General features: G+C 41.4%; 1 protein-coding gene across 1 annotated transcript; it reads left to right on the top strand.

Annotated features, from left to right (window-relative positions):
• Positions 1-1913: 1913 nt before the first annotated feature.
• On the top strand, positions 1914-27760 carry LOC5563734 (superoxide dismutase [Cu-Zn]). Its single transcript, XM_021840038.1, has 3 exons — positions 1914-2224; positions 27151-27369; positions 27425-27760. The coding sequence occupies exons 1-3, from the start codon at positions 2030-2032 to the stop codon at positions 27665-27667; spliced, it is 657 nt and encodes a 218-aa protein (XP_021695730.1). The 5' UTR covers positions 1914-2029; the 3' UTR covers positions 27668-27760.
• Positions 27761-27813: the final 53 nt, after the last annotated feature.

Below are 27813 nucleotides of genomic sequence, written 5' to 3'. Positions count from 1 at the left end.
CTTTTCCAACAAATTTGGTGATTTTCAGTTGATTTTTGCCATTTTTGTGTAGTTTTATCACAAGTTTTCTTATATCTGACGATGTCTGTTTATTTCGTCTCATTTTAATGGAAATACTTTAAAAAACTAAAACCTTTTTTATTCTTGCATAGCAGATCGTGCTTGAATGTATGTGTGTGCGCGAGTTAAAGTAATGATATGAATGAAAACTTTATAATATTACCCCAAAAATCATGCATAACGGCAAGGTGGACGATTTTCACTGTGACCTTATTATTGATTATTTTTACAAATTTAAAGCTTAATTTATTCTTTAAATAATCAATGACTTGAATTGCATACAATTATCAAGACCCTTGCCGAACTAACGTAATGAGCCATTTAATTTGAATTCTTGTTCTATACATGAATACCCAAGTAACCACAAGTATTATACCATTGCATTAATTTGGTCGAAAGTCAACATTTTTTGCATTAATAATGTTATCATGCATTTATTCAATAACTGTCAAGCAATGATGCATTTGATTAACATTGTAAATGCTTTGTAGCATTATTTTAATATAGCATTATGCTAAGCGTTTAGAGTGAATATACAGTTATGCTGTCATACAAGATTACATAACCTCATTAAACGCACTCGAATCTGTAATAAATAAGTAAGACGATCGAGCACGTTCGCACTCGCTCATTGCGTTTTGTGGGATATGGAAGAATAATGAAATGACTTTCTTTCATCTCGAACCCCCATTTCATGATCTAAGGATATATGTATTCATTCAAAATTGTTGTATTTTATCTATGAGACTCTTTTATTCATAAGGAGTGATAGGAAATGTTGATCAATTTCTCTCCCCCCGAAATCTGTTTAATGCGCTAGGGCTTTGTTTTGTGGGTTACGTTCTGTTATTTCCTCTACGAGAAAGAATGGTGATCAAATTATTTCTATTGATGTTTCATTTGGTGAGGAAAGGAAATCAATCGCCGAAGAGAATTCTTTCTATTCGTAATAACTGGGCGAATAGTAATGTTAACACACACAGTGGCTTCGTTTATAAGGAACTTTTATCCTACCTTATTACATCAGCAGCTTTAGCACAGGACACCAACGCGCCAGGCATCCAGCACACCATCATCCTAGTTGTGGGTTCGAATTCTGATTCCAACAAAATAAATTCATTCAGATGGTAAAGAAAACCATTGGAAGGTAGCCAATGGATTCATTGTTTTGTTTATTTTTAACGCAAGCCCTAAACATACATTATTTTAAGCTTATATACATCATGAACCCTAAATATACAAACATAAATGCTTTAGTAGGGCTTGTGAATTAAAACTGCTTTACCAAGTATTGCATTAATTTGGTTGTTGTGGGGCCCTTTCCCACTTCAATTATGATTTATAAAGCTCTTAAAGGTTATGTCACTTTAAAACAAAATCTGATAGCATACTATAGAGCAAACATAAAGTATTCATATATAGCTTCGTGGTTACTTGGGTAGTACGCATTACTTTTCTGGTAATGTTCAAGGTGGACGATTTTCACTGTGATTCACTGTAGAAAGCTCTCAGTTAAAATTGTAGAAGAATTCATAACACTAAGCTGGAAAGCCCTGTGCACTGTTTTGTATGGAAATATATTCTAAAACATATCAATATCTGAAGATATGTGCTATAGTTTGTGGAAAGAAGGTCGACGGGGTCAACAGCGACGACAATCGTTGATCCATGAAGTTGATTTCATTAAGTTATTAACCATCGTTTTTTACTTTTACAAACATACTATCGGTAACAGGAATGAGCTCTCAGATCCGCTTATGACGTTCATGGTGCTGCCCAGGCCCTACCCAGAGAACCCCGTCAACCGTTTCCCATCAGAACAGCCGAAGCTTATTAATACAACCCCCGGGCAGATGCGTTCGCTTAGTCTTGCTGAAATCATTAATCGCGCAACATCGGCCCACCCGCACGCCAATACGTTCAGAGATCCATACGCGGTTCAAAACACGGTCGTAAGTGCCAAGTGACAATGACCAACGGTGGAAAGTACGCACCCTTGGCCCTGCATTTCCTAGTCGTTTGTTCCGTTGCATCCGCCGCGAAGTTCGCCCGTGCTATAACCGACGATGTGGAATTCATTACCCCTCGAGGGTTGGGACTGGGTCCAGGCGGATTGGGGCCACTAGGACCCGGCGGATTCAGAGGCATCGAGATTCTACCCCGAGTAAGCAATTGGAAAATTGGGACAGGAAATTAAACGCCCGTATTTGCATCTAACCTGCACCTATCAAAGTAGGCCTTCATCGAAAACGGGAAGATTAACTATCTCCGCACTGCCTACTTAGATTACCCGATGTGCCAGTGACCAGTGAATTATAGGCTCTATGAATTGAGTGATTGTGAGAAAATTCTGCGGAAAAGTGCATTGTTGTGTTGTTTCTACGATCTGCGATAGCGACCGGAATGCAGTTAAGGCTTAACGCACCCGGCGACGCATTCGCTCAATGAATGGCGCACGTCAGAAGTGGAACAACGAAATGTTCCCATCACGGGCCATGCGGTCAACGTTCATTGGTCATAAACACGTGCAAATCAGCATTTGCTGATTCTGGGAAGTTACATTGTTACACGGGTAAATGGGCGTTGGAGAGTTGTAGGCGTTTGGAACAATGTCGTATTTGAAAGATAAATACACACGTTACCGAACAAGAATTTCAGAATAAGCTACTGGTGTGAAAATTTCTTCAAAATGCATAGAAGTTTCCTTGGGAAATTCTAGGAAAAATAGTAGGGGTAGGCGGGGCAAGATAAGCACCCTTTATTTGGGACGTTCTAATTTGATATGACGGTCAAAAATGTCGACTAAAAATTAATATCACAACGCAAATATTGTCAAAGGTTCATAGTAGTCTCAAAATTTAAAATTTGATCGTTTAAAAGTTTTATTATTGTTTCGTAAACAAATTCATTCATACTTGTTTGGCCGTATAGTTATAGAACAATTTTCTGTAAATAAATTGAAGCAAAACTTTTATCAAATTTGATTTTGTTTTATTTGAACTTCTAGTTACCCTACGCACAACGAAAATACGGGTTTCTGGTCACTTCATTGGCTGTTTTGATTCTAGGATTTTATTGCTAGTAATGGACCCCTTAGTAGCTGAGATTCACTTTTGCCGCTTTTTTTGTAATGATATCTTAAACGAATATACCTTTCGTATATCCTGACAACAAGATTCACGTCTCTACTTCATATTACGCACTAAAAATATACAATATTACTCGATTTGTCCCGTCAAACATGCGTTTGAAATGCGGATGTTTATATTCCTATTATGGACGCATCATATTATGAATCCTCGATTTGATTCCCATGTTATCCGGCTCGCATCCGACATGCATATTATGGACCCAACTGGAACGGCTAATCTGGTGTGATTTCATTTACAACTGTTTAAATATCTGTATTTATCTAGTGCACACAAAGAGCTGCTTTAAGGGTTCCGGGCCATTTGGCCGAAATTGAAAACAATAGTGAACTATAGTTAGCATGCATTTGTAATGAATTTCAAAGAACAGTTTATTCTTAAATAAGCATAAATCATCACTGATATACAGCTCTTTAGTGTTAGTTCAAGTGGTTCAATGAACAGTCAATGCTGAAAGAATCTAAATGTAAGCAATTACCGGGTACCCCCGTTGGTATGACCACATTTAATCTGAACAATTTTTAATCTGTACCCCGCTTATTTTGCACATCGTTCAGATTAAAAATGGTTCAAACGTCATTTAGCTCGTGGAACGGAGTGAAGTAAGATGGAACACTGTGGAACGGAACGCAGAATCAAAACAAAACAGTGAATGAGGTAACCAGAAACACGTTTCTAGGGTAACTAGATGTTCAAATTAAAAATGAACCCCGATGGTTTGCATGAGGTACCGTTCAAATTAGCGGGGGTGCACGGTATTCACTTTTCTGCTAGCAGTAATAGCTGCCAGCATAGGTTTTCGCATTGCGTTTGTAATTAGCTTTTGACAGTTACTAAAACGGTTTACGACTTATTCGTCTTTGTGCAGCATCGATTTGCTTTAATCCTTCTGATAGTAAATTAATTAATTTCTGGCAACCACAAGTTTGGCTTCTTTTTTTTTAAACGGAGAAACAGTTAAGCTTCTTTAACATATGTGTTCACCGCCTCGTTCGCCTAAGTTCCATTAGCTATGAAAAATATTGAAATATGAAAGAACAACCTATAATCAAAAAAGGGAAAATCTCTTTTGAAAATTTAAGCTAGTGTTAAGCAAATTATTGTTATATGAGTATAGCCATAAAGAACTGCCGATGAATCAAAGAAGGTCAAATTTCCATTTAAAATATAGGCTACCCAGTCAACATTTTGGTCGGTATAACTTTTGTTATACATCATTCTATATGAATCAATTACACTTGGCATGACTTTTTCAGACTTTCTGCGATCAGATATACGATGCCACAAAATTTGGATGAAAATAAAAATAAAGGTTCCAGCTAGCCTCGAACACGGGACCTCTGGATCATATACCAGACACCTTACCACTATACCACCAAGTGTTTCATGATAGAGTTCTGATTATTTGCCAATATCAATGCATGTTTCATGTACAACGACACTTTCTTTGTTGTTCTTTGAGGCCCATCGTGAGCAGGTACCAAGTTTGGGTGTCAATTTTTGCTAAGTTATTGCGACTCCATATGATGTTTTCTGGATTGATATATGATCTGTCAGTTTTTACAACTTGACGCGATTCTATGTTGCTCTATTTACGACATGTTTTGTTGTCAACACAGATTGTCGTTTATGAATCGTAGTGGGGATTTAAATACAACTTGTGTTGACATTGCTGATAACGCCTTATTTGGCATATTGTGCGATTCCGATTTTTGACGTACGAATATGTGATTTAGGATGCACATTCTTATACGATACGTGGTTTACTGGGTAAATTATTGCCAATAGTAATGAAACCAGCACAAGTTGAAAGAATAGCCTGTGTTTAAAAGAAGGAATAATTTATTATAAAATTATCAAAAACATTTCAAATCCTAGCACACCGCTGGTAGCCCAAAATAAATAAGAGACAAACCAACAATGAGCGCAGAGTCTTGACGCGAGTTCACAACTTCGTCCTGAATGAACGGATAGTTTTATGTATTCTTTTGGAGCACTTATATAGCGATAAACATGACGTTCCGCCACATCATAAAGATCAACAAGGTAACTAGCCGATCAGTTATTGGGCCACACTTATGAATTCTACACATCGGCGTTGAAAAAAAATGTTTTTTTTTTTGTTCTTGATTTGACCAAACGACCCTTTCGGCCAAATGGGTTGAAGAATAATTAGCCCTGTACAAGCCCTATATCGCCGATTTAGAGCGTTAAGTGCTTGGTGGTTATTGGATACTTTGTTACAAACAAGTATACGCCTATAATCAACATTTTATATTTCAGTTTTTTAATGATTATCTCCGGCAATAATCTCAATAGAATAGTTGCGTCATATGAAACTCCATCTATTCAGGCATCAATTTACTGGAATATAAATTCAGGATAAGGATGAATTCAGCAACGTTCATTCAATGTTTTTCCTCCTACCTGCAAGCTCTCAAATATTTTTTTTCAGGAATTAATATTGGTGCTTTTTCTAGGATTATAACATGAATAACTTCAAGAATTTTTTTTTATTTATTTAATTGCTACGTCTTGGATCAATACCTCAATCCGCCAGACTGTTACGTTTATTTTGTGAGAATTTCTGGGATTATGCCACAAACAAATCATCTAGGAATTTGTCAAAGGCTTCTTAAGGGAATCCTCAGTGGTTTCTATACGATTCTTTAAAGAACCAATAATAATTTTAAAGATTCCTTCGTGGTTTACCCCAAGCATATTGTTGGCGATGTTCTTGTAGCCTGTAGTTGTAGGTACTGTTCGATGACTATCGATTTTGCACTAATGTGCGCACCCGCGAATACACCTGTTCGGCCGTATTTAGCATTCGAAACCCGGTGATACGATCACTAAAAAACTTTGTTTAATTGAAACTAAACCCTCGAAGTGGACTGTATATTATAAACCGACACCGGCGGCGAATGGTAAGCAACTGAGCTTTCTCCTATCTCTGCCTTATCAGGGATGCTGCGAGAGCCTATCTCTTCGCACACGGTCACTCATTGAGAGTTTATCTACCACATAAATTCCATATTCTGTTCTACAGTAAAGGCCAAAAATATAGTTAATTTAAAATAATCTCCCTAACATACCGGCCGCCTTGAGTTCACTCAAAACAATTAATTCAAATATTCTAAAGGTAAAGAAACAATTCAAAATGTGGTACTAGATAATTCACGGTTCCTTCAATTCTCGTCGAACTCTACCCGAGCTGATGCATCCACTCGCTTTGCGATTGGGCCATTCAGCCGGTCTGAAAGTCAGCGATAACTTCGACCTGATCTGTTGATTTCCTGATGATGACCTTTGGTGGCTTCACTACCCACAAACTTCCGCTGCCTGGAACAATCTTGAGGACCTTGACCACTAGAGTTGATCCCCGTATCCTTGTTTCCTGTTGGAGAATAAGATGGCTTAAGTCCGACGCTAATGTTGAAAGATGAGGGACGTAACTTAGGAGTCGCCCCCTGGCGATACCAGATGAAACTATCTGATTTGCCGAAGTGTGCCCCAAATGGGGGCGTGAAACGATTGAGCGGAAGTTGTAGTGGTAGAACGAGCTTGAAGGCATCTCCGATTATCGTTGACTGCCAGAGATTGATGATGATCCGTGGAAGAGTACTTGTCCGGCGAGTTTGCGTACCGTGGGTTGATGCTGATGGAAGGAAATTCGATTGGCTTCCGAAATAATACTTAACGCTAATAAACATAACTTGTGCTGCGGCCCCTGGCATATACGACGTTAACCGTCGTGAATCGCCAATTGTTGCCCCAAATGGGGCCATACTTAGCTGTGTTGATCTCCAGTGATCTCAGCGATGACCGCAAACGAATTGGTAGAGTTGATCCGTATCTGCCAAAGAATAACAGCGATTGGGATCCGGAATTCAAGATTGGATGAATGAAACATAACTTAGGTGTCGCCCCCTCGGCGGATGTGGCTAGGATGCCACGGATTGCCAATGGATGCCCCTAATGGGGGCGTACTTAGCTTCGATGAGATTTACAGGATAGAGCGACGATATAAGCCAGAACAGATGATGGCTCCACGCAGGATTCGTAATGTAGATGAACACTGTCAAGGGAGAACGCATCAGAATGGACCCGGACACACAAATGATAGACTACATAACTGTAGGGTTGCCCCCAGGCAGTAGCGATATTCTATACCGCAGGATGCCTAAAGATGCCCCATAAGGGGGCGTAAATACTTAGTCCTGGTCTTCCTCGGTCTGGTTGTCGCGTATCGGGAGAATACAGATTTTCGATATTGCCCGTTGAAAGCGACCGTCCTGTGTGCGAACGGCGACAACCCTCACGTTCCCGTCTTGGCCAGGGTAGATCTCCATCACTCGTCCCAGCTTCCACTTGAGCGGTGGAATGTTGTCCTCTTTCAAAAGAACCATAGTCCCGACGTTAAGGTTGTTTCGCTGCCTTGTCCATTTGTTGCGTTGTTGGAGGTTTGACAAATAGTCAGTAGACCAGTGTTTCCAGATCATCTGACTGTAGCGCTGCACTTTCTGCCATCTGGAGAGTCTACCTTCTGATAGGTCCAGAAGATTTGGCTCGGGTATCGCAGTAAGTGGACGTTGGATCAGGAAGTGTCCTGGGGTTAGCACCTGCAAGTCGGCTGGATCGTTGCTCAGCGGAGTCAGAGGCCTCGAATTGAGGCATGCCTCTATCTGTATCACAACTGTCTGCATCTCGTCTTGACTTAGCCTTCTAGTGCCGATGACCTTCCGCATATGTCCCTTTAGCGACTTGACTGCGGCTTCCCATAAGCCACCGAAATTGGGTGACTTGGCCGGAATGAAGTTGAAGGTGATGGAGTTTCGCGCTGCTTCTGTAGACAGTCGTTCTTGGAACTGCTGCTGTCTAAACATGCGATTGAGTTCACTTAGCTGCCTACGCGCTCCCACGAAGTTTGTCGCATTGTCGCAGAATATTTGTTCCGGCCTTCCACGTCTGGCAACAAACCTCCGTAGAGCAGCAAGAAATGCATCAGCTGTAAGGTCCATAACCACTTCAATGTGGACGGCCTTGCTGACCATACAGACGAACAGGCAGATATAGCATTTTAACGGAGCACCCTTTCGTCTCGCATTCTGCAGCTCGAACGGTCCGCAGTAATCAATTCCCACACGTTGAAATGCAGGGGCTGGCGATACTCTCTCGAACGGTAAATCACCCATCAACTGCTCGTGAGCTCGTGGTTTTGCTCTGAAACACTTTATGCACTCGTGAGTCACCTGCCTAGCCAGGTTTCGAACGTTCAGTGGCCAAAATCTTTCGCGAACACAAGATATCATCAACTGCGGTCCTCCGTGCAGCAGTCGATGGTGATAATCGATCATTATCAACTTCGTCAGTGGATGCCGGTTCTCCAGTATGATCGGGTGTCTACGCCCGCGGGAGACTGGAGCATTACCGAGCCGGCCGCCGACGCAAAGTACTCCATCGATCATCTTCGGGTTCAGGGTACGAAGTTTCGATGCTGGCCTAACAGCACTCGTTGCTGCAAGATCCGATAACTCCAATGGGAAGCATTCCGACTGAGCTAGTTTTACTAGAACTAGTAAGGCTTCTTCGTGTTCCGCGACTGTGATGATTCCCGATCTCCGTTGCTGCCTGTTCTGGGGTTTACAGTTGAAGGAAAACCGGCGTAACCAAGCAGTCAGACGAACGAGGTTCGAAAGGCTCGAACGTAACTTGAATATCTCACTTGGAGGCAGAATCTGCAGAACTGCTGACACTAGCGGTCTCTCCTCCAGAGTAACTGAATCGAACTGCTGTTCATGAACCTGTGCGTTTTTCGGCCAATGGTGAGTTTCCTTTCTCAGCCATTCCGGACCATTCCACCATAGCGAATTATTCGCTATCTCAGCCGGAGTGGTGCCTCGCGAAATTATATCCGCGGGATTCTCGATTCCTGGAACGTGGTTCCATATTCCCTCCGTCGTGGCATGCTGTATCTCCGATACACGATTGGCAACAAATGGCTGCCATCTAGACGGATGCGAAGATATCCAGCATTTTACAATTGTCGAGTCCGTCCAAAAGAAAGACTTCGCAGCTATCATCATGCTGGAAGAGACAGATTCAAAGAGATGCGCCAACAATAGCGCTGCTGATAGCTCCAGCCGTGGGATATTCTGCTTCTTCTTTCTTTTGCTGAGGTCTTCCAACGGCGCAATCCTTGACTTGGCCATTAGAAGATTGATTGTGACTTGACCGTCTTGATTCACGCAACGCAAATATATCGCAGCTCCGTACGCCTTGTCACTTGCATCGCTGAATCCATGGAACTCACACGAGACTACGTCTTTTCTGAAGTTGATCCATCGAGGAACAGATATGGCATCCAACTCACGCAGATTCGTTCGGAACTCCAGCCATTTCAGCTGGAGCTCACCGCTTAGTGGTTCATCCCAGGAGTATTTTCCTCTCCAAAGATCTTGAAGAAAAAGTTTTCCGAGGACTATCACTGGACCAACTAGGCCGTAGGGATCGAAAAGGCGTGCTATCTCCGACAGCACAATACGATGCGTAATTGGCCCACCTGGCCTCCAATCTGGAACCTTCATCCACAGCGTATCCGTAGCTGGCTCCCACGTGAGCCCTAGTGTCTTCACAGTTGCCTTCTCATCCAAATCCAGCTTCACTCGATCGTCTCGAAGACGCAAAGGGATTTCCTTCAGAACATCCGGATTGTTAGAGTTCCATTTCCGCAGATTGAACCCAGAACCCTTCAGAAGTTCCAGAACTTCCTTACAGAGCTGTTGACTTTCCTCAACTGTGTCCGCACCTGCAAGCATGTCGTCAACATAGAAGCTCTTCTTGACCACCACTGATCCCAATGGATATCGCTCTGCTCCATCTTCAGCACACTTGTTCAAGCACCGCGTGGCGAGGTAAGGCGCTGATGCTGTTCCGTATGTTACGGTGGTGAGCTTGTACGCTCGCAATGGTTCATCAATCGAGTCTCTCCAAAATATTTTGTGTAACTGCTGATCGGATTTGTGCTGCCATACCATCCGGTACATTTTTTCCGCGTCTCCTACTACTGCATACTTGAACAACCGGAACCGCAACAATATGCTTCGGAGGTCGTCCTGAACAACAGGTCCCACCATCAGAACGTCGTTCAGAGACACACCTGTGTCCGTTGAACAGGATGCGTCGAAAACTACTCTTAATTTTGTAGTAGTGCTGTCTGGTTTGATCACTGCGTGGTGTGGAACATAGTATTCTGGACCCGGCTCTTCATCATCGCTGGCTACCTCTTCCATATGACCCATGGAAAGGTACTCGTGCATGAATGCCGTATACAACGAGAGATCGGCTTCTTTTTTTTTAAACGGAGAAACAGTTAAGCTTCTTTAACATATGTGTTCACCGCCTCGTTCGCCTAAGTTCCATTAGCTATGAAAAATATTGAAATATGAAAGAACAACCTATAATCAAAAAAGGGAAAATCTCTTTTGAAAATTTAAGCTAGTGTTAAGCAAATTATTGTTATATGAGTATAGCCATAAAGAACTGCCGATGAATCAAAGAAGGTCAAATTTCCATTTAAAATAAGGCTACCAGTCAACATTTTGGTCGGTATAACTTTTGTTATACATCATTCTATATGAATCAATTACACTTGGCATGACTTTTTCAGACTTTCTGCGATCAGATATACGATGCCACAAAATTTGGATGAAAATAAAAATAAAGGTTCCAGCTAGCCTCGAACACGGGACCTCTGGATCATATACCAGACACCTTACCACTATACCACCAAGTGTTTCATGATAGAGTTCTGATTATTTGCCAATATCAATGCATGTTTCATGTACAACGACACTTTCTTTGTTGTTCTTTGAGGCCCATCGTGAGCAGGTACCAAGTTTGGGTGTCAATTTTTGCTAAGTTATTGCGACTCCATATGATGTTTTCTGGATTGATATATGATCTGTCAGTTTTTACAACTTGACGCGATTCTATGTTGCTCTATTTACGACATGTTTTGTTGTCAACACAGATTGTCGTTTATGAATCGTAGTGGGGATTTAAATACAACTTGTGTTGACATTGCTGATAACGCCTTATTTGGCATATTGTGCGATTCCGATTTTTGACGTACGAATATGTGATTTAGGATGCACATTCTTATACGATACGTGGTTTACTGGGTAAATTATTGCCAATAGTAATGAAACCAGCACAAGTTGAAAGAATAGCCTGTGTTTAAAAGAAGGAATAATTTATTATAAAATTATCAAAAACATTTCAAATCCTAGCACACCGCTGGTAGCCCAAAATAAATAAGAGACAAACCAACAATGAGCGCAGAGTCTTGACGCGAGTTCACAACTTCGTCCTGAATGAACGGATAGTTTTATGTATTCTTTTGGAGCACTTATATAGCGATAAACATGACGTTCCGCCACATCATAAAGATCAACAAGGTAACTAGCCGATCAGTTATTGGGCCACACTTATGAATTCTACACATCGGCGTTGAAAAAAAATGTTTTTTTTTTTGTTCTTGATTTGACCAAACGACCCTTTCGGCCAAATGGGTTGAAGAATAATTAGCCCTGTACAAGCCCTATATCGCCGATTTAGAGCGTTAAGTGCTTGGTGGTTATTGGATACTTTGTTACAAACAAGTATACGCCTATAATCAACATTTTATATTTCAGTTTTTTAATGATTATCTCCGGCAATAATCTCAATAGAATAGTTGCGTCATATGAAACTCCATCTATTCAGGCATCAATTTACTGGAATATAAATTCAGGATAAGGATGAATTCAGCAACGTTCATTCAATGTTTTTCCTCCTACCTGCAAGCTCTCAAATATTTTTTTTCAGGAATTAATATTGGTGCTTTTTCTAGGATTATAACATGAATAACTTCAAGAATTTTTTTTTATTTATTTAATTGCTACGTCTTGGATCAATACCTCAATCCGCCAGACTGTTACGTTTATTTTGTGAGAATTTCTGGGATTATGCCACAAACAAATCATCTAGGAATTTGTCAAAGGCTTCTTAAGGGAATCCTCAGTGGTTTCTATACGATTCTTTAAAGAACCAATAATAATTTTAAAGATTCCTTCGTGGTTTACCCCAAGCATATTGTTGGCGATGTTCTTGTAGCCTGTAGTTGTAGGTACTGTTCGATGACTATCGATTTTGCACTAATGTGCGCACCCGCGAATACACCTGTTCGGCCGTATTTAGCATTCGAAACCCGGTGATACGATCACTAAAAAACTTTGTTTAATTGAAACTAAACCCTCGAAGTGGACTGTATATTATAAACCGACACCGGCGGCGAATGGTAAGCAACTGAGCTTTCTCCTATCTCTGCCTTATCAGGGATGCTGCGAGAGCCTATCTCTTCGCACACGGTCACTCATTGAGAGTTTATCTACCACATAAATTCCATATTCTGTTCTACAGTAAAGGCCAAAAATATAGTTAATTTAAAATAATCTCCCTAACATACCGGCCGCCTTGAGTTCACTCAAAACAATTAATTCAAATATTCTAAAGGTAAAGAAACAATTCAAAATGTGGTACTAGATAATTCACGGTTCCTTCAATTCTCGTCGAACTCTACCCGAGCTGATGCATCCACTCGCTTTGCGATTGGGCCATTCAGCCGGTCTGAAAGTCAGCGATAACTTCGACCTGATCTGTTGATTTCCTGATGATGACCTTTGGTGGCTTCACTACCCACAAACTTCCGCTGCCTGGAACAATCTTGAGGACCTTGACCACTAGAGTTGATCCCCGTATCCTTGTTTCCTGTTGGAGAATAAGATGGCTTAAGTCCGACGCTAATGTTGAAAGATGAGGGACGTAACTTAGGAGTCGCCCCCTGGCGATACCAGATGAAACTATCTGATTTGCCGAAGTGTGCCCCAAATGGGGGCGTGAAACGATTGAGCGGAAGTTGTAGTGGTAGAACGAGCTTGAAGGCATCTCCGATTATCGTTGACTGCCAGAGATTGATGATGATCCGTGGAAGAGTACTTGTCCGGCGAGTTTGCGTACCGTGGGTTGATGCTGATGGAAGGAAATTCGATTGGCTTCCGAAATAATACTTAACGCTAATAAACATAACTTGTGCTGCGGCCCCTGGCATATACGACGTTAACCGTCGTGAATCGCCAATTGTTGCCCCAAATGGGGCCATACTTAGCTGTGTTGATCTCCAGTGATCTCAGCGATGACCGCAAACGAATTGGTAGAGTTGATCCGTATCTGCCAAAGAATAACAGCGATTGGGATCCGGAATTCAAGATTGGATGAATGAAACATAACTTAGGTGTCGCCCCCTCGGCGGATGTGGCTAGGATGCCACGGATTGCCAATGGATGCCCCTAATGGGGGCGTACTTAGCTTCGATGAGATTTACAGGATAGAGCGACGATATAAGCCAGAACAGATGATGGCTCCACGCAGGATTCGTAATGTAGATGAACACTGTCAAGGGAGAACGCATCAGAATGGACCCGGACACACAAATGATAGACTACATAACTGTAGGGTTGCCCCCAGGCAGTAGCGATATTCTATACCGCAGGATGCCTAAAGATGCCCCATAAGGGGGCGTAAATACTTAGTCCTGGTCTTCCTCGGTCTGGTTGTCGCGTATCGGGAGAATACAGATTTTCGATATTGCCCGTTGAAAGCGACCGTCCTGTGTGCGAACGGCGACAACCCTCACGTTCCCGTCTTGGCCAGGGTAGATCTCCATCACTCGTCCCAGCTTCCACTTGAGCGGTGGAATGTTGTCCTCTTTCAAAAGAACCATAGTCCCGACGTTAAGGTTGTTTCGCTGCCTTGTCCATTTGTTGCGTTGTTGGAGGTTTGACAAATAGTCAGTAGACCAGTGTTTCCAGATCATCTGACTGTAGCGCTGCACTTTCTGCCATCTGGAGAGTCTACCTTCTGATAGGTCCAGAAGATTTGGCTCGGGTATCGCAGTAAGTGGACGTTGGATCAGGAAGTGTCCTGGGGTTAGCACCTGCAAGTCGGCTGGATCGTTGCTCAGCGGAGTCAGAGGCCTCGAATTGAGGCATGCCTCTATCTGTATCACAACTGTCTGCATCTCGTCTTGACTTAGCCTTCTAGTGCCGATGACCTTCCGCATATGTCCCTTTAGCGACTTGACTGCGGCTTCCCATAAGCCACCGAAATTGGGTGACTTGGCCGGAATGAAGTTGAAGGTGATGGAGTTTCGCGCTGCTTCTGTAGACAGTCGTTCTTGGAACTGCTGCTGTCTAAACATGCGATTGAGTTCACTTAGCTGCCTACGCGCTCCCACGAAGTTTGTCGCATTGTCGCAGAATATTTGTTCCGGCCTTCCACGTCTGGCAACAAACCTCCGTAGAGCAGCAAGAAATGCATCAGCTGTAAGGTCCATAACCACTTCAATGTGGACGGCCTTGCTGACCATACAGACGAACAGGCAGATATAGCATTTTAACGGAGCACCCTTTCGTCTCGCATTCTGCAGCTCGAACGGTCCGCAGTAATCAATTCCCACACGTTGAAATGCAGGGGCTGGCGATACTCTCTCGAACGGTAAATCACCCATCAACTGCTCGTGAGCTCGTGGTTTTGCTCTGAAACACTTTATGCACTCGTGAGTCACCTGCCTAGCCAGGTTTCGAACGTTCAGTGGCCAAAATCTTTCGCGAACACAAGATATCATCAACTGCGGTCCTCCGTGCAGCAGTCGATGGTGATAATCGATCATTATCAACTTCGTCAGTGGATGCCGGTTCTCCAGTATGATCGGGTGTCTACGCCCGCGGGAGACTGGAGCATTACCGAGCCGGCCGCCGACGCAAAGTACTCCATCGATCATCTTCGGGTTCAGGGTACGAAGTTTCGATGCTGGCCTAACAGCACTCGTTGCTGCAAGATCCGATAACTCCAATGGGAAGCATTCCGACTGAGCTAGTTTTACTAGAACTAGTAAGGCTTCTTCGTGTTCCGCGACTGTGATGATTCCCGATCTCCGTTGCTGCCTGTTCTGGGGTTTACAGTTGAAGGAAAACCGGCGTAACCAAGCAGTCAGACGAACGAGGTTCGAAAGGCTCGAACGTAACTTGAATATCTCACTTGGAGGCAGAATCTGCAGAACTGCTGACACTAGCGGTCTCTCCTCCAGAGTAACTGAATCGAACTGCTGTTCATGAACCTGTGCGTTTTTCGGCCAATGGTGAGTTTCCTTTCTCAGCCATTCCGGACCATTCCACCATAGCGAATTATTCGCTATCTCAGCCGGAGTGGTGCCTCGCGAAATTATATCCGCGGGATTCTCGATTCCTGGAACGTGGTTCCATATTCCCTCCGTCGTGGCATGCTGTATCTCCGATACACGATTGGCAACAAATGGCTGCCATCTAGACGGATGCGAAGATATCCAGCATTTTACAATTGTCGAGTCCGTCCAAAAGAAAGACTTCGCAGCTATCATCATGCTGGAAGAGACAGATTCAAAGAGATGCGCCAACAATAGCGCTGCTGATAGCTCCAGCCGTGGGATATTCTGCTTCTTCTTTCTTTTGCTGAGGTCTTCCAACGGCGCAATCCTTGACTTGGCCATTAGAAGATTGATTGTGACTTGACCGTCTTGATTCACGCAACGCAAATATATCGCAGCTCCGTACGCCTTGTCACTTGCATCGCTGAATCCATGGAACTCACACGAGACTACGTCTTTTCTGAAGTTGATCCATCGAGGAACAGATATGGCATCCAACTCACGCAGATTCGTTCGGAACTCCAGCCATTTCAGCTGGAGCTCACCGCTTAGTGGTTCATCCCAGGAGTATTTTCCTCTCCAAAGATCTTGAAGAAAAAGTTTTCCGAGGACTATCACTGGACCAACTAGGCCGTAGGGATCGAAAAGGCGTGCTATCTCCGACAGCACAATACGATGCGTAATTGGCCCACCTGGCCTCCAATCTGGAACCTTCATCCACAGCGTATCCGTAGCTGGCTCCCACGTGAGCCCTAGTGTCTTCACAGTTGCCTTCTCATCCAAATCCAGCTTCACTCGATCGTCTCGAAGACGCAAAGGGATTTCCTTCAGAACATCCGGATTGTTAGAGTTCCATTTCCGCAGATTGAACCCAGAACCCTTCAGAAGTTCCAGAACTTCCTTACAGAGCTGTTGACTTTCCTCAACTGTGTCCGCACCTGCAAGCATGTCGTCAACATAGAAGCTCTTCTTGACCACCACTGATCCCAATGGATATCGCTCTGCTCCATCTTCAGCACACTTGTTCAAGCACCGCGTGGCGAGGTAAGGCGCTGATGCTGTTCCGTATGTTACGGTGGTGAGCTTGTACGCTCGCAATGGTTCATCAATCGAGTCTCTCCAAAATATTTTGTGTAACTGCTGATCGGATTTGTGCTGCCATACCATCCGGTACATTTTTTCCGCGTCTCCTACTACTGCATACTTGAACAACCGGAACCGCAACAATATGCTTCGGAGGTCGTCCTGAACAACAGGTCCCACCATCAGAACGTCGTTCAGAGACACACCTGTGTCCGTTGAACAGGATGCGTCGAAAACTACTCTTAATTTTGTAGTAGTGCTGTCTGGTTTGATCACTGCGTGGTGTGGAACATAGTATTCTGGACCCGGCTCTTCATCATCGCTGGCTACCTCTTCCATATGACCCATGGAAAGGTACTCGTGCATGAATGCCGTATACAACGCCTTCATTTCCGGGTTTCCATTTAACCGCCTTTCCATAGCTAGGAAACGTTTCTTCGCAATTGCCTTCGACTCTCCAAGTTTTTCCAGCATGTTCTTCTTCTTCGGTAGCGTTACTCTGAACTTTCCATCTGAATCCCTGGTAGTCGTCTTCTGGAAGATCGCTTCGCATGTGGATTCCTCAATCGACAGGCAACTTTTCGTGCGACATGATTCCAACTCCCAGAATTTGGCTAGCTCCTCGTATAGCTCTTCAGTAGTCACTGGCGAGGAAGCAACAGTACTGTAACTGACCACAGACGTTTCAGGAAGACCGCCGGCGACAATCCATCCCAGCCTTGTATTACGTAGAATCAATCCTGAATCAGAAATCCTCCGCTGTGCGTTCAGCAGAAGGTCGTAGAAGATGATGTTTCCAAGAATGACATCGACGGCTCCGGATTTGTTGAAGGATGGATCCGCTAGGGTGATTCTTTCTGGCATATTCCAGGAAGACACATCAATGTTTTGCTGTGGCAAATTTGACGTCACCTTCGGAAGCACGTAGAATTTCAGCTCACACGACATGTACGATGAGCTGCACGATGAAACTGATGCTAACACTGCTTGTTTGCTGACAGATGAACAACCACCCACTCCGTCGACCGGCAAATTTTCTCGTAAACGTTGAAAATTCAACCTTTGTGACAGCGATTCAGACATAACACAGATCTGAGATCCGTTATCCAACAAAGCGCGTGCAAGAACGGTGTTTCCGTAACGATCACCGAGCTTCACGATAGCGGTAGATAGAAGCGCAATGTTTGACTGACGGAGTGTTTCGAATGGTGTAGCAGTGGTGTGTACAGTTGGAGTATTGGTGGGAGGTGCATTTTGCGAAGATGTACTTTGTGTTTGTGTAGACTGTGGAGTGTTATGAGACGTGTTCCGGTTTTGGGCCTGATTCGGATGCTGGGGTGGTGGATTCGCGCTTTGAGGTCTTTTCGGTGGGCCTTGGGAGGAGGGCTGACTCGAAGTTTGCTCTTGTTGAACTGAAGCCACGAACGGATGAAGCAAGTGATGATGGTTTTGACCACACTTGCCACACGAAGATCTCGAACAATCCATGACGTAGTGCCCTGGCCGTAGACAGTTCAAGCACAATCCAAGCCGTCGAACGGTTGCCTTCCTATCGATGACCTTCATTTTCCCGAAACGCCTACACTGTTCGATCGAATGTGCTCCACCGTTACAGATTTGACAGTTTCCACTGGGCGATACAGCAGCGTGAACCACTGGAGGCTTGACCGGGCGCTTGAAGTCACTGCTTTTTCGTGCAGACGTGGACTGCAGTATGGAACAGTGATTCTCCAGAAATTCCACCATGCGCTGATAAGTAGGAATGTCCTTTGAACTATGGTGAGTTTCCCAGTGACGAATCGTATCGTCATCCAGCCTTTGGGAAAGCATGAACGCTAACAGAGTACTCCAATCGTTAGGCCTCTCTCCTAACTTCTCCAATTGTTGAAGGTTCACCCTGAACGTCGTCAGAAGATGATTGAGTCCCTGAAAGCTTTCAGTCTTCATTGGCGCGACAGCGAAGAGAGCTCTCAAATGCTCCTGAGCAATCAGTTTATGATTCTCGTACTTCGCTTCTAGAGTCTCCCACGCAAGTGTGTAGTTCGCAGCAGTGACTTGGATCTGATTGATTTGTAGCAGCGCTTCGTCCTTCAATGAACTTCGTAGGTAGTTGAACTTATCAATCATATTTAGTTGGTTGTTGGTGTGTATCAACGACCTGAAGTTGTCCCGGAAATTGATCCAATCCGAGTGTTTTCCAGTAAAGGTTGGGAGTCTTAATTCCGGATACTTCATCCTCGACGGCTGACAAACCTCGGCTCCTGCTTGTCGTTCAACTATCACCCCTTGGTTTCCGATCATATTTGTATGGAGTTGCTGCTTCAAGCGAAAATACTTGTTCTCGAATTCCTTGAAGATCTCTTCGTTCTCCCTCTGTCGAGCCTCGGCCATGGCTGCTTGATCGACTGGAGCATCATCTACACCTTCAGCACCAACAGCACCTTCCACTTCAACAGTATCCAAGTCATCAGTAATAACTTCGATTTTCACTCGCACTTCACAATATTTATTGTACACTTCGTCTAATCTCTGCATTCGAAACTGTAGTTCATTCTTGTCGCGTTGGTCATCGTACGTTCTCAAAAACTCCTGTATGTTGTCCAACGTAACCCAGGCATGACGTTCCTGCTTCACAAGTGCTCTAAGATCCGCAGCTGGCATGATGACTGGAAGCACTACACAATCACTGTTAGCAAAACTCACTCCCGAGACCTCAAACGATCGCGCGAATTGACAGAAGACAGGCCAAAATTATCAAAGTGAATTAATCACTTTCCAGCAATCTCAAATTGTGCCTTCAAAGGCAATAAATCGGAAAACCAGAGAATCTCAAACACGATCTCCACAATATCTACTTAAATTGTACAATCTTGCATGCGATTTATATGCTCATCAGGAGCGTTTTGTATTTGTCTACCCTAGGTAGAGCAAGCACACCACTGGCAGGCGCACAATGCAATCCAAGCCAGGTACCTCAACCACTCAACCTCTAGCACACACTGTACTTATCTGACGTCCTTTGGCGATCTCCAGATGTCCACTTTGGGCCTTGGGCACAGCAATGATGGTCAGCAGGAACAGCGAGCGATGTCTCCGATCCTCTAAATCGTCTCCAGCAACCACACGTGCAAATCCAACGGCCACAGAAGCGACGGCAAAGAATCCTCAGCAAAGGCGACGTTTTGAATTTTCTTCTATTATCACCACACTGCCCGGGCAATCACATTCACTTTTCAAGCGACGTCCCCACACCGGCACCACAAAGCGAATAAACACAATGCACTTGTCTATTGTCCGGCAGTTCGATGACCGGTATCGAACCCAAGCGACGCGAAAGGCTATTAACGGGTTTGGCGTAAATCCGGGTCGTCAGGACCAAATGTTCGATGACTACCGATTTTGCACTAATGTGCGCACCCGCGAATACACCTGTTCGGCCGTATTTAGCATTCGAAACCCGGTGATACGATCACTAAAAAACTTTGTTTAATTGAAACTAAACCCTCGAAGTGGACTGTATATTATAAACCGATACCGGCGGCGAATGGTAAGCAACTGAGCTTTCTCCTATCTCTGCCTTATCAGGGATGCTGCGAGAGCCTATCTCTTCGCACACGGTCACTCATTGAGAGTTTATCTACCACATAAATTCCATATTCTGTTCTACAGTAAAGGCCAAAAATATAGTTAATTTAAAATAATCTCCCTAACAGGTACATTTAGGAAAAAATTCTGAAGAATTTACCGAAATAATTGCTCATAATTTCCTTAGGAGATTTTTTTTTTTGAAGATTTTTTCCATGTATTTTGTATAGGCTGAAATGCGCCAAAAAACGAGGTTTTCATAGGTTTTAGTATGAAAAATAGCTGAAAAGTGCAAAAAATCAAAATTTCCCCGATAGAATATTTTAAAACCTTCCGATTATGAAAATATGGATCAAATACTGATCTCTAGCGAGAAAAACTCTTATGTACATTCGATTTTTATAATCGTCTGGTTCAGACATAGCGTGAGACACCTTCAGCATGGCTTTGCTCTGTAGCCGCGGACTCTACCCGACTAGAGGCATATAACAAAAATATAATAAAATTTTATCAGAACATGATATACATATCTTATTGTGATATAATTCTGTTAGATACAGCTATCCTCAGAAAAAATAGAACATAAATATATAACACAGACAAACAGACGTCACACTCTCATCATTGTCCATCGACTACCTTTTTAACGATCGATTCAAATTTATTGTAGGTGGTTAATCCACCACCTGCAGCGCTCACATCATTTTTGTTCGTGTTTGACGTTTACACACTACCGCCATCTGTTGGCCCATCGGCCAAACACAACGATTTTAGCATTGGGCGTACATGTTCTCTCGACTATGATTTTGATCGCGACTTGTTCTAAGTGTTACGTCTATTTGTCTGTGAATATAACATAATATGTTATATTTATTTTGAACATGTTTCTATTAGTTTATGTTTAACAATTTTATAATTAAATCAAATACATAGCAGTGCATTAATAATATAACAAATAAGTTAATAACATTTGGAAATTCACCTTTTTTTGTCTTATGATTGTTCGGTTTTAAATTTTTTCGTCCTTTTCTTTTACAAAGCCAGATATATTTTAATGTATGTTTTTAATTAACATTCTTCATTGTTTCAACATTTACATAAAATATATTTATATCTTTGATTACACAGCGCAACAAAAATGACATTTTTGCGTGTCTCAAGAATCAAATTATGTGTCTCTAGTAGATTTTGGGTTGCTAAATCTAATGCCGTTTTCAGAAATTTTCCAGCACGTCACAATTTTTAGCTACAGGTCGCCAAAGTTGTATAAAACATTGGTTTTATTGATGTTTACCTAAAATTTGAGGTATATTTTATCAAACTTTTTTGTAATCTTATCCACCAAGCATGCTAAAAAGGACTTAAACTTTCGTTTTAGATGTATTTTCGTTGAAATTTCACGATTAAATTTAGATAAAACCGATTTTTTCAACATGCTTGCAGTCTTCATACAAAATTCTTCGTTTCTCTTATAAGGCAAAATACAAACCATCAAAAAATAACTTTTCCGAATGAAAAGTATTATAAACTTTGATGATAAGTGTTGTTATACACATAAAGTTTGAATTCTGTGGCAAATTAAGCAAATAAATTGCCTTACAAGCTGGCAAACTTGCATGCAAGTTGGCTGAAATAGTCAATTTTTGCATTTTCAACAACCAATATCTCAAAAACTAGACGTGCTATGATAATTCTGTAAACGGCAATGGATTCAGCAACCCTTAATCAGTGCCGTAGCGTGTGGTTGGCCAGGTTGGCACCCGCCAAGGGCGCCAGCCTTTGGGGGGCGCCAAAATGCATCACGCATTTGATAAATTTTAAAAAAAAGATGTATTGAACAATTTCAATAGACATTTTTTAAAGTAATATTGGGCAATTCCTGAATCAATTTCAAAGATTGTTTGATATTTTGGATGAGCCCCATACATTATTTTCAAAATTTAACATTGTATACAAAATCGTTCGATCGTTCAGTCTGTGCAGCCTATGTGCTGAAGACGGTGTAAATTGTCTTTTTTTTTAAAATTAACAAGGCACACGGAGAAATATTTTTACCTAATTTTTGAGTTTACTTTACCCAAAATTAAGTATATCGATTATAGTTTCAACCCAAAATCTCTCGGTTTTCTCTTTCTCCCACACGAATGTTGTCAAAAATAGAGAGAGCTGCATCTACCCAATGGGGGTACTTTGGCCCAATAAGCCAAATTTGGGTAAATGCAACTTTTCTTATGTTTGGGTGGAAAGAACTCAATTTTGCGTTAAATCAACCCAAAATTGAGTATATTTTTCTAATGGAATTAAAGCCAAACTACCTAGTGGGGACCTTGGAAATTTAGCCAAAATTGAGTTATTGGGCTCAACTACGGAATTGCGTTGAAACAACCCAAAATTGAGTTGAATTCCGTCTCCGTGCAGGCTCTTTAGTGGTGTAAACATCAAGTTTGATTGTAAACATGTGACGTCACTCCTATCGTATCAAATACCATCCGGACCACTAGATTTTTGTTTGCTAATTTGTTCGAGGTGGATAGGAATGACGTTGTCAAGTAGCTGTCAGTTTTCGGAATATATCAACTTCTCAATATAGTACACCGTGCTCTAAGTGATCTTCCTAGTATTTATGAAAGCCGTTAAAACTGGTTTAAGCATGAAACAAGTTCGTTGTGTTTAATTGGAGTTACATTGAGAATGGTAAGCTAAACCCAAGCGCCATTCATTAAATCTCCTTGCAATATCGATTGCTCTGGTCAAACACGGAGTAGTAACAACTACCTAATTGTACTATCATCTATGCTAATGCTCAATTGCGCTCCTCAATATAAACCTGAGGAGAAATGAGGAAATATTAAAAAAAATGATAAAAATTATGGAGACTTTTGAATACACAACACAAATTAAAATTGAACGTGAATAAAAGTTATTGCGTAACAGATATTTTGTTTTCAAACACAATGTCACTGAACAACAGATTGAAATCTAACAAAATCCTGAAGAAAACTCACAGAATGATTCACAGGGTTCGCAGAGTACGTACATAATTATCACAGAAAATCCTGAACAGGTCTTTCACATGATGCAAGAGGAGTTTCTGGCGGATTTCTTCTGTAAATTTCTTTACAGCTGGGCAGAATATTCAAAAACTCAACCTGGGAAAATTGCCACAGAATACTAAACCACATTTTTAAAGAATTTCATATCAGGGAAGAGTATAAACATTAATTAAGAAGCATGACATTTTGTTTTTTCTGGCATGAACTAGAGTATCTATAAAGAAGAGTGACGTCATGTTCCAATTTTGACAGGTCTCCTGCTCGATTGGAACGCGAATTCATATGGAAATGACAGTTCGCCGCTGTTCCAATTTTGACATTGACGCCACTCTTACTTAAATCCACTCTGGCATGAACGTATTCTACACTGACTGACCTTAGTTTGATTTTCTCGACAAATTTTGATTTATTAGAGATGAATTACACACACTTGTATCCGAGCTTGTATCACTAAAAATAGGCAATTGAGTAAGCAGTGCTTAAAAACTCGTAGCGAATTCCGCTTTTGTTTCCAAGCACATTTTATTAATACATCAAACAATTATCTATTTTTCCATGTTACTAGTTACGGATTTACTTCTTACGATTCTTAAAAAGAACTATCTTGTGCACCTTCTATAGATATATACCAAATATCTATGTAATCCGGGGTATCATTGATCAGCGGGGTAACATTAATCGGAATGACCCATCTCCTAAAAAGTTCGTATCGCCATTTATTGATGGAACATTTCCAAATCATGAATGGTGCTTCTCTTTTTTATATTCATAAGCTAATGAAAGTGAAGATTTTTGCGTAAATTGCGTTTACCTTTTGCGTAAATTTGTCAACTTTTCGAAACAATTATTTCAATGGGTAGGGATGATACTACCGAACATTCATGTATCACACAAGTTCTGCTAACGATATGAGCAAGGAAAGTGTGGTTCTTACTAAAAATGGCATCGTCGAAAACGATTCCGTTGTCAAAACTTTCATAAGTATGCTCAATTAGGCAACATTAACGAATTACTGTAAAGAATATAGAATTCCCTTAGGAAATTGCCTACCTTTAGGCGTATTCCGTGATTCGAGGTATTTTTAATATCAAAATAATCCAAAAAGTAAATGACTTGTGAGCGTTTGGCCTTCATATTTGGCTTCGGGGGCCATGATTTGAGTAAGTAATGACATTTTCAATATTACCGAACATTGTTCACATAGGTGATCAATGTTACCCCAAATCAGCTTAATCAAAAAATCACTTAAAACATTTTTTTAAACATGCTTAAATCTTTCAAAAAAGAAAATGTTGTATATAGTCTCGACCTATGGGTGGCAGTACTTGTTTTAAAAATATAAAATTTGCCATATTGATATTTTATTTTATAACATCAACACGTCATTTCCAACTCTAAATCCACTTTAACTGTAACGATAACGTTATATACTGCTTATTGGCACAGGGTTTACAAGCCCTGTACCAAAGCGTTAAATACTAATATACGGTCAATTTCAGGGCTTGTGGGTCACAGTGCCTAAAAGCATTTAAAAATATCTTATGATGCTAGTTGGCACTGAAAAGCCGTTGAACGACTCATAAACCGCTTTAAACAGTGCTAAGTGGTTATCTGGGTAGTTATACAGTAATACCAGCTTTATGTACACCGTTTATTTTACGTTTATTTTACGGAAACTTTAATCACATATAAACTTGCTCATGAACCCATAAAAACAAAATTGACTTAGGGGCGCCGAAAACAAGATTTGCCAAGGGCGCAGAGAGGCCATGCTACGGCTCTGCCCTTAATTAAGTGAATAGAGGTATTTTGATGCTGGAGACAAAAACGTGTTCCGCAGTGTTATCATATCATGTAACCTTTTGTTAAACGTTAACTAACTGACGATAAAAATGAATTACTTTGTTTTCATTTGAGGAGAATGAAAGAAACATCTTTTGGATTTGTAAAACCTTCCAAGCGTTATCAGTGTGTTATGGTCATTATTTAATTATTGACTAATTGCAAGTGAATAATAATCCCCTTGCTGCTACACAACCCCAATTCAAAACACTTGATTTATAGCAAAACAAACATTGTTTCTGTCTATTGCTCGAAATATAATGTTTTATTAGAATTGTAATATAATTGATTAAAAACTTGTAAGTAAATGAACTAATCCGTATATTGCACAGTATTATAATTTTGATACATTGTATTAAAAATTATAACTGGATTTGATATGTTTTTGATAGCGTTAGCGTTAGCGTTAGCGTAGTTACGGTATACTTCGTAGATTCGATACTAGCAACATTCTTGTTTCTTTTTAATAGTCTCATCCTGACTACTTTCAGGAACAAGGCAGGGGAGTATACCTTGTTCAAATCATTAACAAGAATACTAAAAGCATGAATATCACTATTCCCGGCCACGCCCATCTTTACCGTAACTTGGGATAGGGGAAGGAAATGTTGATGTAGCACTTACTTAATGAGAGGCCACCGACTCAGCGACACCCTCATAAGTGCTACGGAGTTGGAGGTTGGGGAAGGTATATTGTCAGGATTCGCCTAGAAAGCTAGCGATAGACCATAAACATTTGTTGTTTAAATGTTTTCAATTTAATCTTTTGAATGCCGGCAATCAAAAGAGAAAACAATAGTTTATTTATAGTATAAATAGCATTTCGCAAAATGCTTGTCGATTGTGCAGTAATATTTTTGCTCAATAGCCAGTAAAAAGCAAAACCGATGCCTCCAGAGTCATCGGATTGTATAAAATAACGATACGCGAAAAAAAAAATCTCCGGCGACGAAAACACGCGCAAAATCGTGAGCAAAATCTTTTGGACGACGCAAAACCGAACTGTTCTGCTTGGGCTTCACGAAGCACTACCCAGCAAGACGCTCCGAAACAGGAAAAAAAAAATCTCCGGCGACGAAAACACGCGCGAAATCGTGAGCAAAATCTATCGGACGACGCAAAACAGAACTGTTCTGCTTGGGCTTCACGAAGCCCTCCTGGATTTGATATGTTTTTTGATAGATTTCAAACTCATTTTGTTATATTCATTATACAATTCAAATAACTTTTTGTTATAATTTTATTTTAACAACATCCTGCATCATAATTGTAACAACCTACGATCGATGAAATCTTTATATCATAATAACATATGGTGATATAATTTTGTTATGTACCCATAGTCGGGTAACCACTCGGTTAAGGAAGGCCTTCTCTACCAGGACCAATACTCAGACGGACTAAGCAATGGCGCCCACATGAACTCTGTTTTTTTATTAGTATTGTGACGTGGCAGTTTTTGAAAAGTACCCATATTGCCTTGCTTCTGAGAAAAGCAACTCCAACAGAATTTGTTTGAAATAGTAGTGTAGTAGTTTCATTATTAATATTGTCTAGTCGAAATGATTTTAAATAATTTGTCATTTAAGTGTTCTTTTTAGTTATGCTATTGTGATTACTCCTGCCTTTTACGTAAGATTAGAGTCTTAAACGTCAATTATCGTCAAGCTTCAACAAAATTAGGCTGTAGTAGTTCTAGTTCATTTCGTTATTCTTGTAGTAGTATTTATTGATCATTATATTCATATGTCCTTAAAGAAATGGGTCATTTTCTTGTTTGTTCAACAATTTCTCGAAATTAGCAATGAACGATCTCAACGTCTTACTTTCTCTAGTCATTATTATAATGAATATTTAATAGTTAAGTCGTTTTAGGCTATTACAGTCTCCTACAAGATTCACTTTTCGGTGGCAAAAGCAATGCTTCACAACGCCTTTTGTATGCAAAAACAGCATTTGATTACTAACTTTTGTCACTGACTTTACATCCTATGTAACACTTTATTCAATCGTTTTTAAATTAAATTATTTCTAATTTATACCAACATAAAACCTGAATTGATTCATGGGATTAATTAAACTATATCAATTCCAGCCGGAACCGTCGTGGAAGGCCGGAGCCACACTGGTGGCCGACAACCCGGAACAGCAGATCATGGGCACCATCTCGTTCAAACAGTGGGCACCGGGCCACGTGGAAACCGCCATCAATGCCACCGGTCTGCCAGTGGGCAAACATGCCGTCCACGTGCACGCTTTCGGTGACATGCGCGAGGGCTGCAAATCCACCGGACCGCATTTCCGTAGCAGTATTGTGAGTATTCCTTGTTAGTTAAATTACGCCATTGCTTTAATTCATCGAATTGCAGATTGGAAACATCGAAGTCAAGGACGATGGCAATGCGATGATTGATTTTCACAGTCCCTACATCAATCTGTTCGGTTTCGCCGGAATCGTAGGACGGGCCATTGTGATCCACGAGAAACCATCGGAGATCTACCGCTTCCCGGATCTGTCGATTAACAATCCGGTGTCGTTCCAGGGCGAAGAAGACACGGTTGGAGCACGGATTGCCTGCGGTATCATTACTATTCTGGATAATGTGTCATAGGCGGGGTGGTACACTTGTAAGACTTATTCGAATCGATTTATATTTTATGTGATATTCAATAAAGTTTCGCTTGTATTATTACGAGATATATCATCACTCGATTTTGAAAATCATATGTCACAGAAAATTACTCAATTAGCATTCAA

Source organism: Aedes aegypti, chromosome 2, assembly GCF_002204515.2.
Source record: "Aedes aegypti strain LVP_AGWG chromosome 2, AaegL5.0 Primary Assembly, whole genome shotgun sequence".
In the NCBI taxonomy this organism is placed as follows: domain Eukaryota; kingdom Metazoa; phylum Arthropoda; class Insecta; order Diptera; family Culicidae; genus Aedes; species Aedes aegypti.
This window is presented reverse-complemented; position numbering and strand designations above follow the sequence as displayed.

What these genes read in the sequence shown, in the direction of transcription:
- LOC5563734 (XM_021840038.1), top strand. Translation starts at nt 2,030, where the DNA reads ATGACCAACGGTGGAAAGTACGCACCCTTGGCCCTGCATTTCCTAGTC. An exon ending in GCATCGAGATTCTACCCCGA is followed by an intron (nt 2,225 to 27,150) that starts GTAAGCAATTGG and finishes TATCAATTCCAG; the next exon opens with CCGGAACCGTCGTGGAAGGC. An exon ending in CGCATTTCCGTAGCAGTATT is followed by an intron (nt 27,370 to 27,424) that starts GTGAGTATTCCT and finishes ATCGAATTGCAG; the next exon opens with ATTGGAAACATCGAAGTCAA.